At 39.8% G+C, this 16310-nt stretch overlaps 1 protein-coding gene across 1 annotated transcript in view; it reads right to left on the reverse strand.

Moving 5' to 3' along the window:
- Positions 1–2724: 2724 nt before the first annotated feature.
- EPM2A (EPM2A glucan phosphatase, laforin) overlaps positions 2725–16310 on the reverse strand; it is a 29035-nt gene continuing 15449 nt past the window's right edge. Inside the window, exons 2-3 of the mRNA XM_074580344.1 lie at positions 6154–6395; positions 2725–4672 (exon numbers count right to left, since the gene is read on the reverse strand). Of these exons, the coding sequence (XP_074436445.1) occupies positions 4392–4672; positions 6154–6395 (523 nt within the window). The 3' untranslated portion in view covers positions 2725–4391. The remainder of the gene's footprint in view (positions 4673–6153; positions 6396–16310) is intronic.

Below are 16310 nucleotides of genomic sequence, written 5' to 3' on the forward strand. Positions count from 1 at the left end.
GAGAATGTAAACAGTTAGAGTCGGAGACAGTCATCTATATCATGTCCTCTGCTACATTAATCCAATTCCATTTTAGCTAAGGGCAGCCTGATGTTCATTATCCTTCAAGAAGGTAGGACTTGCTTGCCAAATATATGCTTTTGCGGTAGTTATTATGCTTCTAAATTTTTTTTTCATGGTTTCCTGTTACACAGTTCCAGTGTATTTTTTTTAAAGAACCATATTATTTATTTCTTTTAACTCTGTCATTAGTTTGAAATCTCTCTGCAATTCAATGATGAAGAATAAAAGAAGCAGCAGGGTAATACAGTTAAGGTAAATATCTTTGACTACTTCAAATCAAAATTTTTTTCTCAATTAAAGATCAGTAAAGTCTGTGTGTTTTATAAATTATAACTAAAAAAGGCCATCATAGTAGTTAATGGAAGGAGTCTGACTTTTTGCCTTCTTTTTTTAAATAGGGATTTTATTAACTGCTCCTGCACAACCTACAGCCTATCTTTTTCCTTTATTTTTGCCCAGGAGGGCTTGGCTGGCGGTCTCAAATTTTCATTCAATGAGCAGAGACACTCTTTTGCACATGTTTTTGTGCAGCACATGCAACTCACTTGCCAGTTGTGAGACTTTTCAACTACTCCAGAGTAGGACCTGGTACGAAACCTGCAGTCCCAGCCACATCCAGAGCTTCACTGAGCTCGACGCTGTACAAACAGAAAGGGAAGACAGTAAAGTTACAACTTAAGCAACTAGAACATACAAGAGCCAAAGGGACCACAGTTTGAAGTGTGAAATAACAAGTAAGGAGTAAGGGAGAAAAGGAGGTATTCAAGAGTCATGCCAGCCAGCCCGGTCTCCTTCCAGCAGGCTGCGTTGCCTACCTAAAAGTGTCACGCAGATTCTCATTAGTACTTTTCTGATATCAAAAGGAAAAATATTGACAAAACTATACCACTCAAAGCCTGATCCATTCCTCAAGGGGCTGTGTTTGTTACAAAAACACTCATGAGAGCTAGGATTGCTTAGCTCCTTCATGTACATAGCCCTGGGAAAAAATATATACAATTGTTTGGCCTAATAATGACACTGAGATACTCTAGGTACCTGGAGTTCTAAATGGTCCCATTCTGCATAGTGGGGGGGGAAATTCTACTTTCTCTTTTCATTTAACAGAGGTAAAAACCTGCTGTAACAGGGCAGAGAATATCGATGCTCATACCAGCAGAAAACCATTTTCCCCAACTGATGTTCTTCAGGGATGAGTTCTCAAAATATTTCTACTTCTTTCCCATTACTGTGTGTTTATTAGTTTGGCTTCTTGGGCCCACTTTAAAATAACTGTTACTATTTATCTAATTCTTTCTATAGGAGATGTTCTCTAAATTTTGTAGCAATTTTATGACTAAAGTAGCAAGGAAATATACAAGTGTATAAACAACAGTCTGCCTTCATCCTTTCATCCAAATTGCATCAAGAGGCGAGTCTGTGGAAAGAGCTAATGATGCAATCAGCATAAGAACATATTACAAATTGGAATTCTAATAGATAATCTCTAGATGCAGACTTATCATATAATTATACAGTTGGAGAAATGGAATATTTTTATAGGATTGCTTTTTCTGTTGCTGTAGCTTCTTGCAATGATCTCTCTAGCATTTAAATTCCTAGTTGCATTCAACAGAGAGGGCTTTGAATGGATGTTACTCAACAGGGTGACCTTTACTGAGGAAGGCAGGAAGGTGACAATGAGAGAAAAAGTATGCTACAAATAGGTACAAAGGGACCGCAAGCCACAGGATCTCTTTGCATTCTTTGTTAACGTGGTGTTGGCAAGTTCTTTTCATGTAGTTCATCGGCTAATGCAATCTCTATATCATATAGTCCCCCAGCAGTTCAGCAGAAGAGCAAACTGAAATGACAATACAGAATGATTTAACAGTGCCTTGCTAGGGCTTCCTTGAATGTGGGGCTTCTATAGCATTTGAATACCTGCCCTACAAGTGAAGCATCAGTCTGCTTCCCTTGCCAATAAAATCAGAATGAGGAAACAGCTGATAGAGCACAGCTATACTTAGTTAGTCATATACCTACTTGTTTGTGCCACATTATGTGCTGTTCAGTAGCAAGAGCCCTAAAAAGAAATATAGCTAGCTGTGAAACAAGGGCTAAAATGACAAGTACTTGTCCCAACATATATTAAAAGTTGCATCTGATGGAAAGGTCTGTCTGTCGGGGATGCTTGGAAACACATTTTAAGCTTGGAGTTTCAAATATATCTCAACAGAAATGTAAAACTTAAGCAAGTTCTACTTCTTACGCCATCCTCCTCCCCACGATCTTTACTGTAAACCCAGACAAAATGGAGTAACTTGTGTGCCCTCCTGCGCTCTCAACTTTAGGTCTTCCCAGTTGCATAAGAGCCCAACAGCCAGACAGCAGCACTGACACACTCCCTCTGCTCTCTGCAGGAGGTGAGGAGAAACAACCCCTGTTGTTGGTCTTTGGAGGCAGCAGGGGTGCCATACCACCCACACAGCACATCTTTGCTGTGCTGTTTTTTTGATATTTCCTTCTCAACAGCCTATCAAATCCGACACAGCATAGCAAGCAAGAAACGGGCTGTTACCATTAAAGTGGTTGGTCCCATCCCTATATAGAAATATGAGCCACGATCTTTTTTGCTACTCATGAAACCAGGAGACGAGGACATACGACAAAACGGGCTGCTGGAATTGTCGCTGTTTTTTTTTATTTAGTAGGTAGATGAGAAATTTTATTTCTCATCTGTTTTCTAAACAAGCAGTGTTATTTCAAAGAAAAAAAAAAAAAAACAAACCAGAAACAAAGCCATGATCAAAACCACACATACAGAATAACTTAAATAAACATTTTTCCTTTTGAAGATGATTGAAGTGTAGGATAAATAAAACACATTATTATTCTGGACATTCTCCATAAACAGTTCATATCTAATAGTTTCTCCATTAAGTATTCAGATAATCGATATATATCAGCTAAACTACTCTGGCACTGACTGGGTCTTTAAAGGAACAAGCTGGCTGGAAAAAATGAGATTTCACTAAAGGACAAACCTATAAAAATTAGGTTTCTTAATGTTTAGGCATCCTTAATTCTCTGTCCCTTAGGAAATGCTTTCTCTCCCTCCTTTCTTGGACTTAACCTACAACAAATTGGTTTTACCTCAGCAGGGCTGGAAGATGTTGGTGCCACTGCTGAGCTTAGGTAAGGGACTGAGCAGCATCGGAAAACAACAAGGATCATCCACCAAGCCAACATTAGCCTACTGAGGCTAAGCTCCTGAGAAATCCTCCTCAGAGTTGCTCTTTGCTCCTATAGAGGAATGTATTCACTTCATTCACCCCAGAGATAGCGCAGCATAAGCTTCAATCGGCTAAATCTAGCATCAGTGAACATCCACATGCTGCTTGCACAAGGAGAGACTTTGCTATGGTGAAGAAATTAATCTAGGTCAACAACACAGAGGCTGCGGTGTCAATCACGTGCAGAGGCTTATCACACAGTTCCTATAGGTCGTGTTTTAGCCCAGTGGTTCCTGCTTAGATTGACTTGGCACCTAGGGAGCCCACCGTCATAGACCAGAAGAGCAAAACGTATCTTTGACTTAGAGATCTCACAGCCTAGGATAGTCTAATAAATAGCAGCCCCTCCCCACAACAGAGTAAGACTGCAGTAAGTGGAGTTGTTTCCTCTCTTCAGGCCACGTCCCAGCATAACCCCAATGTCACAAAAGAATAGAGCTGTAACTCATAATATTTTACAGTAATTAGACAGGCCAAGAGAGGAAATTCTAGTTCACTGCATTAGACATTAGCTTTTTAAGAAACTGAGCTGAAAAATCCGTTTCCTTATGGTCTTTCTCATTAATACTGCTTGTCTACAAAATTAACAGAAAACACTCCAATAATGTGCACTTCGCCTAAAATAACTGAGCAGCTTTGACGATGATCAGCTCCATGCTAACCTGAACCTTAATCCGGTCAACATTTGTACCTGTTTTTCTGAGAATGCCTTCTCTTTCTTGTCACTGAAATGTTGCCAACTCTAACTATTTCACCTCACATCTTATTTAGTATCTACCCTAAAACCTTAGTAGTTAAAAGAAAATCTTCGTTTCCCTTCGCAGAGTTTCTAGGTCTCATACTTGCAGCAAAAGGCTTGAAAACACAAATCATATCAGCTTAAAGAAAGCAAATAAAAAACCCTCAAAGGCACTTTTTTAACAAAATTGTCACAACTTTTATGACAAGCTTATAATCTGAAGAGGAGAGGCAAGCGTCTGACTCATGATTTCTAAGTCCTTGGGGTTCGAATGTAAGGGTTCCTCTTCACCTTCCTTTTCCTCTGCTGCTTTTCTACTCTTGCACTTTGCATGAGGAACGAAGATGCCCAAATTTCTGGTAGAAATCATCTTCAGCACGATTCAGAGCTTCCTCGTCGATGTAGACAGCTGGTCTCCGGGAAGCCAAAAAGTACTGCACTTTCCGCAGGCTCCATCCCATCACGTACTTCAGCCAGCCACTGACAGCAGCTGTAGACCTGCCAACGCCAGCGTTACAATGAACGTAGACAGTGTGTCCATTCTCCAGTAGCCCGTGCAAGAGGCAGACAGCTTGTGGCAACATCTGTATTCTTCCTAAGGTCAAAACCAAGACACGTTTATTTGCATTGGAGAAAGCTGGGTTCACAGTTGAGTTTATGTCTGTACAGGCCGATGCACTATGAATCACAATGGCAAATCTGACATATTTGGGGTTTTTTTCTTTCTTTTTTTTTTTTTTCCAAATGACCTTCTACCCTAACCTTTGTTTCTTCTGGCAACATAGATTTGCATCACACAAAATCTGTAAAATGCCCCAAGTCTTCTCTAAATATACATTCTGATTAACACTGAACATGTGCGGCATATTAATTTTCACAGGGACTGAGATAAGGCAGAAAATTACATCAAACAGTATATCTTAGGTAGGTCTAATGTTAGCCAGCAAAAAGTGCAATGTTTTTTAGTACCAGAGGTTTGTGAAGCTACCTATCTACTGCTGCTTTCCAAAACATTGTAATGAAGGCCATTATGTCAATAATAAGGGAGGGAGGGAGAGCACAAGAGTATTTTCCTGTACAACTTAATGATGTTGTGATTTCATTGTGTACTAAGCATATGGTTAAACAAGACACAACAGTCTTTCTCACTCCCAAACGGATGACTATACCATATTTCCTGATGCCTTTCTCCCTGTTACCCCGGGAACTGAAGCTGCAAACATCAGAGCCCCACTTTTCCTCATGGCACAGGTGAGCACTGACATTAAGCCCTTTCAAATCCCTGTTTTAAGGTCTCCTGTCTTGCCTGATGTCCTATTACTGATATGACAGTTCTCCATTTGTGGCAGGAGTATTTCACTCTATTGAAAGCACTCTCCTGGTAGGCTACTCACTCGAAAACACACACGCTTTCTAACCTACTGTTTTCACAATAAGATTTTGAACTGAGCATTCCAACAGAGGAATTAAAAATACTAATTTATGTTAAGACATGAAGTGCTGTGGGTATTGGAATTAAAAATACTAATTTATGTTATGACATGAAGTGCTGTGGGTATTCTAAGTAATTACTAATAATTATATAAATGACTCTATCGAGATCCTTTATCCCAGCATCAGACTGGGATACTATAGTTAAAGAAAAATTATTTGCTGGGGGAAGGGAATAGAAAAGACGGGCATACAGCACTGTCTCTCCATTTTTAACCAGCATGGATGGCAACCTGTCCTGCTGTGCAAGCTTGCAGTCTTCCACCTACACAGCATATTTTTATTATACGGCTGAATTCAAGCTCAATGCAAAAACAGTCAAGCAGGTATCAATGTCAGATGGCTTTAAACTCAAATGCACGTATACTGCCAGACACAAAGTACGTTAGATGGCCTCTCCGCCTACAAAAAAATATGAGTAATTTATTAGAGACAACGTGCACACACACAAATTACACCTTAAGTGTTGGCTATATTTTTATGTAAAATTTATGCAGAAAAAAAAACCCAGTCGTGAAAGTGACAGATTAGTAACTCAGAGGATTTGTTACTATTAATTTAGCGCAAGAGTGGTCTGATCATTACCTTCCGTGCTCATGTCTGGGGTTGGCATCCAGACATAAGCAAGACCTTCCTCTTTGTACAGTCTCATGAGGGTTTCGGGGCTCATGGGTTCAGGGTAGCGGTTGCAGCCCCAGGAATTCTGAACAATGTCCCACTCGGTCTGGAAGTTCATCACAGCTGTAACACCCAGCTCGTGCTTCAGCTTGACAGTCACATGCTCCAGCTGCCGAGGACAACTTCCCAGCCAGATGTTTGGCAGAATTCTAGCATTGAGAAAACATTGCAGTGGGATCAATTAGAATATCTTAACAAAGAAACTGCCAAGTTCAGCGGCGTTCCAGCTCCAAACCTGCTTAGCATCATCCTACGAACATGGCTAAGCGCAGCCTTTTCATGTCATGCAATAAGCAGCTTCTTATTTCATTACAGTTGAGTTGGTAATGTTTGATGCTGGCGATCAAGTTCCTAACCTACCACAAAGAGCCAGACGGTCCGAGAAAAAATTCAGAGCATAATTAGTAGCACAGGTCTCTAAGGCATCCATCATTAAGCTTGCAGTAGAAACTTACTAACATCACAGATTAGAACAAGAAAACTCTGAAGATTCATGCAATTTGCACAAAAAAAAGAGAGACCTAAAAGATTCACATGGTCCAGATCTGAATTACTTTAGTAATAAATCACAGACATAGAACTCTTCCAGCTTTGTAGCTACCACTATAATGAGGAAAGTAGACAGAAAAAAACCCTAACTTAAACTACACTTCTGTGAGCAAACTCAAAATTGAATAAGCAATTTTCTTCTCATTTTTCTCTGCTCTTGTGGAGTCTAGTGGGAACCAAATGCAGAACTACAATACATGTTTAGCTTCCCTCAAGGCCTAAAGAACCAGAAATTTTGCAAAAAAAAGGCGAGATGTGTAGGACGGATAAACATCCATATTTCTGGTACTTATCTAAATCAAACTTCAAAACTTCTATGGTTTTCCTGTTGTTAATTATCATAAAACTATTACATGTCTCAACAGATTTTGACATAAATATAAAATGAATATTAAGAAGCTTGCTTTCAAATGACAATTTTTAATGTGCACATGTGATTAAACTGATGGTACCTACAATGGATTATTTACATGCACAAATTATTAGTGGTCTACTTCAAAATTTTTTTTTGTTTGCATAGACTTCTATTTTGAACACGTCATCCACAAACTACACAAAATATCCCTGAAGTTGAACATACAACTTTGCAAACATTTTTAACTGAAAAAAATTGAAGCCAATCTACAACAAAGGCAAGATCCTCAAAAATAAAATGTCTGCCATGCATTTCTGATGGGCTTTTCAAATTTTAATCTCAGGGACAAATAAGAGAAGTTTTATGTTTATTCAGGAGCAGTTACTCATGGAAATAGTCCTTAAATCATCAGGTAGCTATTTCATGGAATCAGGGAATCAAGGAATTTTTCAGAGTTGGAAGGGACCTCTAGAGATCATCTAGTCCAACTCCCCTGCTAAAGCAGGATTGCCTAGAGCACATCCCTCAGGGCTGCATCCAGGCGGGTCTTGAAAGTCTCCAGAGAAGGGGACTCCACAACCTCCCTGGGCAGCCTGTTCCAGTGCTCTGTCACCCTCACCGTAAAGAAGTTTTTTTCTCATATTTGATCGGAACTTCCTATGTTCCAGCTTGTGCCCGTTACCCCTTGTCCTGTTACTGGGATCCACTGAAAAGAGTCTGGCTCCATCCTCCTCCTTAGACCCACCCTTTAGATACTTGTAAACGTTAATAAGGTCTCCCCTCAGCCTTCTCTTCTCCAGGCTAAAGAGTCCCACCTCTCTCAGCCTTTCCTCATAAGGGAGATGCTCCAGTCCCTCAGTCATCTTTGCTGCCCTACGCTGGACTCTGTCCAGTAGTTCCCTGTCTCTCTTGAGCTGGGGAGCCCAGAACTGGGCACAGCATTCCAGTTGTGGCCTCACCAGTGCCGAGTAGAAGGGGAGAATGACCTCCCTTGGCCTGCTGGCCACACTCTTCCCTATGCAGCCCAGAATTCCGTTCCACTATCACAGTAAAAAGTCCTTACTAGCATTTAATTAAGATCTGTAATTGACAATGATTAAATCCTGCTATGTTACTACTGAAAAAGAAAAATTCAGATCCAGGAAGTACTTATTACTACTGTTTTCTGTATTTTGGCTGCCTCCACAGTGAGTTACATACCAGCCACACAAACACAGTCTTTGGCCTTAACAGCCCCTATTTCAGTGAGACAATGAACTCGATCTCAGTACGTGGTAACTGACTCCCAGCTTTCTGTATCACAGATAATGAATGAAAACCTGAAAATTTAGGCAAATCTATTACATAGCAAATCACCATTTCCACCATGTTGCACTGACTGTGAGATTATTTGAAGGGATTTGACTTAGTTGTTGTTTCACATCCAGACCCTGGTCTAGAATGTGGTGAGAGTATTTCCCACTGCATTTGTTCCTAAGCAGGAAGCAAGCTTTAACCCAAAATTTCATAAATTAAGATTTACCCTTTGAAGTAATTTCCTTTGTCACTTTTCTCACACTTCTGAATGCCACCTTTCTAAAGGAGAGAAGACATGGAAAGAAAGAAGTTCTAATACACAGGCTCTGGATTTCTTAAGCTACAAAATTAAATTCAGGTTGTTTATTAAGAAATACCAACACTCAGTGGACTGGATGTCAACCTGAAGGAAATGCAATAAAGCACAATTGTGTATCACTATTATGTTCAAGGCACAATCCCACATGCCGGTCCAGGAAGGGAGCTTCACAAAATTGGCCAAAGTCCAGCATAACCAGCTCAAGCATTCCCCCTGACCAGAAGGAACGGTGAAGGTCCACTGCAACAATTACTTTAGTGCCCCATTTCCCACATTGCAGGCCCACAGCAAACCCCATCCTAACCTGAAAGGGACCCCCTTCTGCCAAGGGAATCCATTGCAATGATTAGAGCATTTCAAGGAGGCGAATGCAAGTTAAAGTGCCCTACAGAAGCTGATGAATGGCTGAAGATGAGTAACGCCCACAAAAGTCCATAGCAGAGAAAGGAAAATGGCAATATCACTAATACCTTGTGACAATATCAGGATATTTTTTCAACAAGAACATTAGTATCCTTCCTTCGAAGGCTTTCCTGGAGACTCATACATATGTAATTCTCTTGATATTTTGGGAAATATCTAATACAATAAGTTACCTTGACAGGAGAGCAAAAGTGTGTTTTCTAGCATTTGATTGAATCAGGAGTGATAAAATTCTGGGCAGTACTCTTGCTTACAGATAAATCAATGCTTTATAATTTTTTCCCCAATGATTATTTAGTGGGTGAACATCACTGCTGTACTACCTGCAAGCCCACTGGGATATACACCATGTGTTTATTCTGTTTTTGTAGCCTAAAGGGTTTTTTCCATGACAAGACCTCCTGTATTTCACTATAATAATTGCATTTACTGAAGAATCTGATGGGTTTACAAAGTTTTTATCACTGTCTTTCCCTATAATTAACCAAACTAGTGGTGGCATTCAGAGAATGACCAAAACAACATATTTAGGACAGCCAATTCTTGTGAATTATTTTTCTGATCAGGTCCTAGAGCTTAGCCTTTGAAAGGATCAAGATGCAGCCTTGACCTTGGTCTTCAAGCCCCTTATTTATCCACCTCCAAATGACTGTAAAGTCTTGGTATTGCTGGACAAGGCGTAACTGCTCTTTTACCCAGAAAACAGTCTGTGCAGAAAGCAGTACTGCAATACAACAGTATTGGCCCATTTATGTGAAAATCCTGGGATAATCCTGCTGCGTAGTACCTATATATCCATTTAGCTTTACCTGGTTCATATCTTGACTTTGTCTTACATCAGAAGAAAAGAAGGAAAGGGTCAGCACATGTGCAAATACATACACTGACGAAGAGTTTAGCAGATGTATTTTTTTATATAGATTTTTTTGATAGCCCTACTGAGGGCTTAGTTACACTGAGGACCAGGGAAAAGTATATATTAAACAAAGCAAGACAGCGGTAATTTCATTTTCACATCTCTTTCCTTAATAATATGACTTTTAGTTTTCCTTTTCCAATGTGGCCTTTCTTCTTTAAGTTGCCACCACATTTCAGTAGGTAACTAGAATTTAGCTGCAAGAGTATTTGGCATGGGGAAGAGACCTCTTTTGATTTCCCCTCTCAACTATCATGGAATAATGCTCTGAGCTCTCCGACAGCTGCTGCTTTCCAGCTCACATGTGGTTGTTTTCCAGCAGCAGATTAAGCGATGCCTACTTAACAGTTCAAAAAACATTTGGGGATTACATGTGATCAATAAACCTATAAACTTTTCAGCCATTAACCCCTGTCATATGCCCCAAATACCGCAACAGGCGGGTGTTTTAACAAAATTCTACTTAGAATTCTATTTCAATATAAAAATGTCACTTTGTCATTGTACCTTTTAACTCCCCTTAGTGTTACTAAGGATAAAAAACCATGCTCGATCCCAGAAGACATGGTCAATTCAGTCACAGGGAACGTATCAATGAAGAAATCGCCTAGAGTAACATCAAAAATATTCAGCTAACTTCAGAGATTAAGACTTGCAGATTATCTAAAAGCCCTTTCTTTAAAGTTACTTTCTGTAAAGTTACTTTCAGCCTGCCTTACACTTCAATTCTCCACCTGTAAAATGGAGATAATATTTACCCACCTTAAGGGGACTTTTGAGGATTAAATGAAGGAATGAATGTGAGAAGCTTGAATTACTGGTAACAAGGACGAAATTTTAGGGAGGTGTCTGCTCAATTTACTTGATTTACAGAGCCCAAAACTGAAGGCTGATGTGTGAAAAACCTGCCTTTTGACTTGTAAACTGAGAAAACCAACAACAATTTACCATTACCAGGGAATAAATATGTAACACCCTGAAATCACTTGTATGGTTATTTTCCAGCTGTCATCATACTTAAATTATTTTTAATGATGCAGATATATATTGCACTTGGTTGCTTCCCCCCAGGACCCTGCACAGCCTAGATTAAATTATAACAATTCACTATGAATGCATCTGAAACAACAAATGCATTCCATTTAATCAATGCATATGCAAATAGTCTTCCCATCCTTAAGGAGTAAATGAGTCTGAGGCAATGAAAGATTAAAATTCTCATACTTTTTTTTTTTTTTTTTTTTTTAACGTTGCAGATTGTACTTTTCAGGCTAAGGGAAATGTTTCCGAAGTGTGACACACCATACCTTTGAATCTTAGACCTCCACAGATAGTACAAAACCAACCCAGCAACTGTAGCTGTAGGGATCCCATTCACAGCGAGGGTGACCTGCCCTAAGGGAAGGTACCCGCTTACTGCACCTGGCTGCCAAATCCAAATCCTCCTCCACAACACAAATGTCGATGCTGCTTCTTAAGGAGCTCCTTTGTTACTTTTGCTGATAACGGTTTAAGGCAAATGGGTACCAAAATCACGTTCCCTTAAAATGGCGAGCTGTAAGCTGGGATGGCTCCGGTACTGTTTCCAGATCTGTTCAATCATCAGCGTACCAGGAGCAGGCATTTTACTATCTCTCCTAAAATCAGCCAGCCCTTCCAAGCAGGCACAGTTCTTACAGAAAAGGGTAGGATTCAAGCCTCTGGGGAACACATTTCATCAGAACATTTATCAGGTACAATATTGCAGATGTCCTTTTATCCCTACAGTTGCCAGCTTTAATCAAGAAAGAGAACTTTGCCAAACCAAGGAAAAATACTAAGGTATTTTTCATTGGTTATTGTCAACAGAGTAATCCATCAACCATTCAATCTGTTTATATTGGTAATATTTTTGACCAAGGTCCAGCGTATTATTTTAAATGAAAAGTGATGGATTCATCCTTCAGCGCCAGGTCAAGATGTAGCCTGAGTTACAGCTTGCAATTCACTTCAGTTATCTGCACCAGTCTTCCTCAGATCCCACTAAGCATCTGATGACAGCGAGATGAGCGCTAATATATACATATAACATGATAGAGCAATTTAGCTGAAACAACAAACAAAATAATGATTAAATCGGCTGTGTCCTCCCTTAAGCCTTTATTTCCTAAAGGTGTAGCATGCAACTACAGCTACACGTTACTTGCAGCAAAACTTATTCTGCATTCCCAGAAGAGCAACATATATAATTCAGCTAATTTACCCCCATCATTTTGTGATGCTCATATGCATACGGAGTGTTTTTTCTACTGATGTAGTGCTATTACCCTGACACCACTACAAGCAAGCAGCCCAAGGGGAATGTAGGCCTGAAGTACAACTCAGTTAGAGATGTTTTTGCAGCACTGTAACTACTGGAGACTGCTTCCAATTACAGCGTGTTCCTATTTCCTCCCCTGGTGGCACTGGAGTAGGAACTGGTTCAGAATTTTTGATAAGGTGGATTTTTAATGGAAAATGATCTGTCAGGACCAAAACCTTGCATTGAAATTTTCTACTTTTAACCAAATTTAAACTAGTTCAAGACCAAATGTCCCATGAGAAATAAAGGGAGGCAAGCAGATGGCAGCAAAAAAAATCCTACCTCTCTTTCCCTCTCTCTCATTTGACACAAAAGAGATTTCCAAAAGTATTGCTTTGGGCATATTCAAAATGAGAACATAGTAAACCCTACCAGCTGTAGCTGAGATGCTCTTTCATCTTTTCTCTATCCTCTGCCTTGTGACAAGGCACATTACTTTAAATGGTGACACCACTGGAGTATGATGACCCAGAACTATCATCCTGCGTGTGCGCTTTCTTTTGCCATTGCCATCATTTTAACAACATACAGCAGCTTATTCTTAGGTACACGCATGCCTCTTCTGGGCCTTCCTTGTTCTTTTCTCCTGAACCTGTGACAGTGAAAATACTAAGAGCACTTGCTAGAAATCAGACGAGGTTTCTGCACCTTTGTCAGAGCAACCTAGAAACATGACTTAGATTGCTATCTACTGTCCTGAAATGCATTTACAAACAGAGAAACGTTTTCAAGTGACCAAATTCTGCTCTCCAGTGGAAGATCTGAACACTTTCAAATATTGCTTGATAGGCAGAAAGCACACTGATGACTATCCTCGCCTTTAGAAATACTTTCCTAATGTCCAATATGAATAGTGCAGTCACAGGTCACAATGACTTCTTTTTGTCTCCGTAATGGACACAAAGAACAGATTATTCCTTTCCACTCTGCAAGACCCTTTCACCCATCTGAAAATTACAAACACACACACACAGAGCCTTGTATTCTTCACATACACACACACACTTACTTGTCATCTATTCAAAGCATCTGATGACAATTGTTTGCCTTTGGACTCTCCAGCTGGTCAACAACCTTCTAAAGATGTTATACCCAGTACTGGAAAGAGGTTTCACCATTTCGGAGCCGAACTGAAGATCAGTTCCATCTTCTGCCTCGAAGGCTGTATCCCTCTTTATAGTTCCCTGACTGTCCTTTTACAACACGACGCTATTCACCTATATTCAACACGGAGTTCTGTTTCCAAGTTAAGATCTCTCATAAGAGATCAGTCTACTCAAGGAGGGGGTGAATCTGCCTGAAACAGAATTTTTTAAGATTTTGTTAGTTACAGCTGCCAGGAGTATCAATAAAACTAAATGAATATACAGCAAAGGAGTAGATGAGATTCACAGTTGATGAATGCATCTCAATAATACACCTTGGAATAAATAATTTCAGCCACTCACATACACCACTGGCATTTAAGTTAAGTATAATCGATTAGAAAGGGAAACAGTACATGCTTGCAGTGATGCTTGGTGAAAGTGTTGTGTTACAGAGAGGTCAAAGTGGTAATATTAGCCCGTACATAGAATTGAACCAACAATAACAGAAAGTTTATAGTAACCTTCTAAAAATCAATGATCCCATTCTATGCACTCAAATTTTGAACTTTCTGTTAACTATTTTATTGTATCAGAAAAGATACAGAAAAATGAAAACATTCAAAATACAGGAGATGACAGCTGCTTCTTGTGAAAATACTTTTCAGACTAAGAATTTAGCATATTTAAGATGGAATTGGATGACTGCTTAAAAATAAAGCAGTGAGGGGAGGGGCAAATCAACTGGCCCTATCTACATAAAAGAGGTAAAGAATCTCAACTTCCACATAGTTTCACCTATAAGCAACTACTAAGAGATGAGAAAAAGGGGAAGGTGGGTTATAATTATTTTTTTTCTTGCACCTTCCTCCAAAATACTGACAACATAGTCAGATATCAAAACAGAGGACTCCCTGGTTTGGTCTTGTACAAGAATTCTGTTTTCTTTACATTCTCTTTAAATAAAGGACAGAGAGATCTCTCAGCAAAATGCCTCCTTACCAATGAAATAATAATGTAGATGTAAGGGGTTACGACACTGACATTTCATTGCACATTGCACAGGGCACATGGGTAAACGGCTGTGGTCTTAATCCCTTCTCCGGCTGACTTACTGATAAAGTCTCCTTGCAGAAGGCAAGCTGATGGAGGCTTTGTGATGAGAGGCTTGACTGAACACAATTGACTGATGCACTCAATTGCCCAGCACACAGACAAGCACTACTGGCCAGAGCAGGAGAGCAAGGTTTGATGATACTGTGGTCTAACTCACAGAATACTGAGATCTAATAGCCAGGCTTAATAAGATCATGCTTATCAATAAAGATGGATTAAATGGTCATAACCTTAGCAGAAGTCATCAGAGAAAAGTGTTGATTAATGATGAAACTATATCCTACTGAAACGACGCAGCTGCAGACCTTGTAAGAACTACTTATATTTTTGAACAAAAGATTACTTTAACCTAAATGCCTAATGTAGAAGGAGCACAAGTCATCACTTAGAAATTTGTTCTGCTTTACCACTGAAAGAGTGCAGTTTATTGTGAAGTTAAGAATTCTACCTCAGGGCTTTAAATTAGGAGACTTACATAGACTACAATGTAGTTCCAAGGTGTTTTTTTCTTCTTCCTCTCATTTGGCACTGTGATGAAAAGTAATTAAGCTCTGGCAAATTTTCTTCTTAGATGTAATTTGGACTACTTATCTAGCCTCTCACATGGGAGCAGACTTGGCAACTAAAAAGAAACACCTGCCTTTATCACTGTAGAACAACACTGTGTCAGCTTAGAAATATGCAAAGTTTCTCAAGCCCTTGAATTCTGAGTGTTATACTTAATAGTATCTTATTTATTCCATGTTCACAAATTTATGCATGCATGTGGCATTAAACTACCTCATTTGCTGATACGCAGGGCAAATAAGCCATTAAGATTTGACCTCAAGCTGACAACGTGTTAAAATGAAAGCAGGTAAGAATAATACCAAAGCGATAACTGAAATATAAGCTTACACAGACATTCAGCTACAAAGCAGTTCCAATGATACAGCGCCCACAGGTTCTGCTGTCTTAGCAGGAGATTTCCATAACATCAGCTTGATGGCATAAAAGGGCTTCGTTGTTCCCTCATCACCCACCAATCTTCACTTACGGCAGGCAGTATGGTGCACTCCTCAGGTTGTGAGACAAGGAGCAACCATGCTAACACCTAAGCACAGCACAGCTCTCCTCCTCATTCATAACCTTCTGGTGGATTCCGGCTCTGGGGAGGCCTGTGGGCTATGTCTACTTTATGGATTGTCCTGGCTTTGAATGCACCAAGGGTACAAGATAAGAAGGATCCATGTGAGTAAAATTAAAGTCAGTCACCTAAGAGAACTTTAGTTTAGGGGGATCCACAACACTTTCTGTTTATGGCCTATTTTCCCCTTCCACAGCAACCTCAAACTTTCCCTTACAAGAAGCATAGGAGTTTTACTAGAAAAAACTCATGAAAATATCTCATGAGGACAGCTGCAGAGATCAAGGGCATTTCTAACATCCTATACCCTGCCACAGCAGGGAATGTATTTGAGGAAAAACACCTAAACAACTGGGAAGTAAACCACATCCCACACTGCAAAAATGACAATAATACTTGGATAAATAAGCAGTAGCGCTATGCCTGAGTCACAAAATAATCCTTCAATTTTATTCAGTACTGGTAGACTTTCACTGGGAGGAATGGGAAGAAGGAAGAGGAACAACTGGAGAGCCCATCAGAGAGTACCAGAACAACC

The sequence above is a fragment of the Larus michahellis genome, chromosome 3 (genome assembly GCF_964199755.1).
Source record: "Larus michahellis chromosome 3, bLarMic1.1, whole genome shotgun sequence".
Lineage (NCBI taxonomy): Eukaryota > Metazoa > Chordata > Aves > Charadriiformes > Laridae > Larus > Larus michahellis.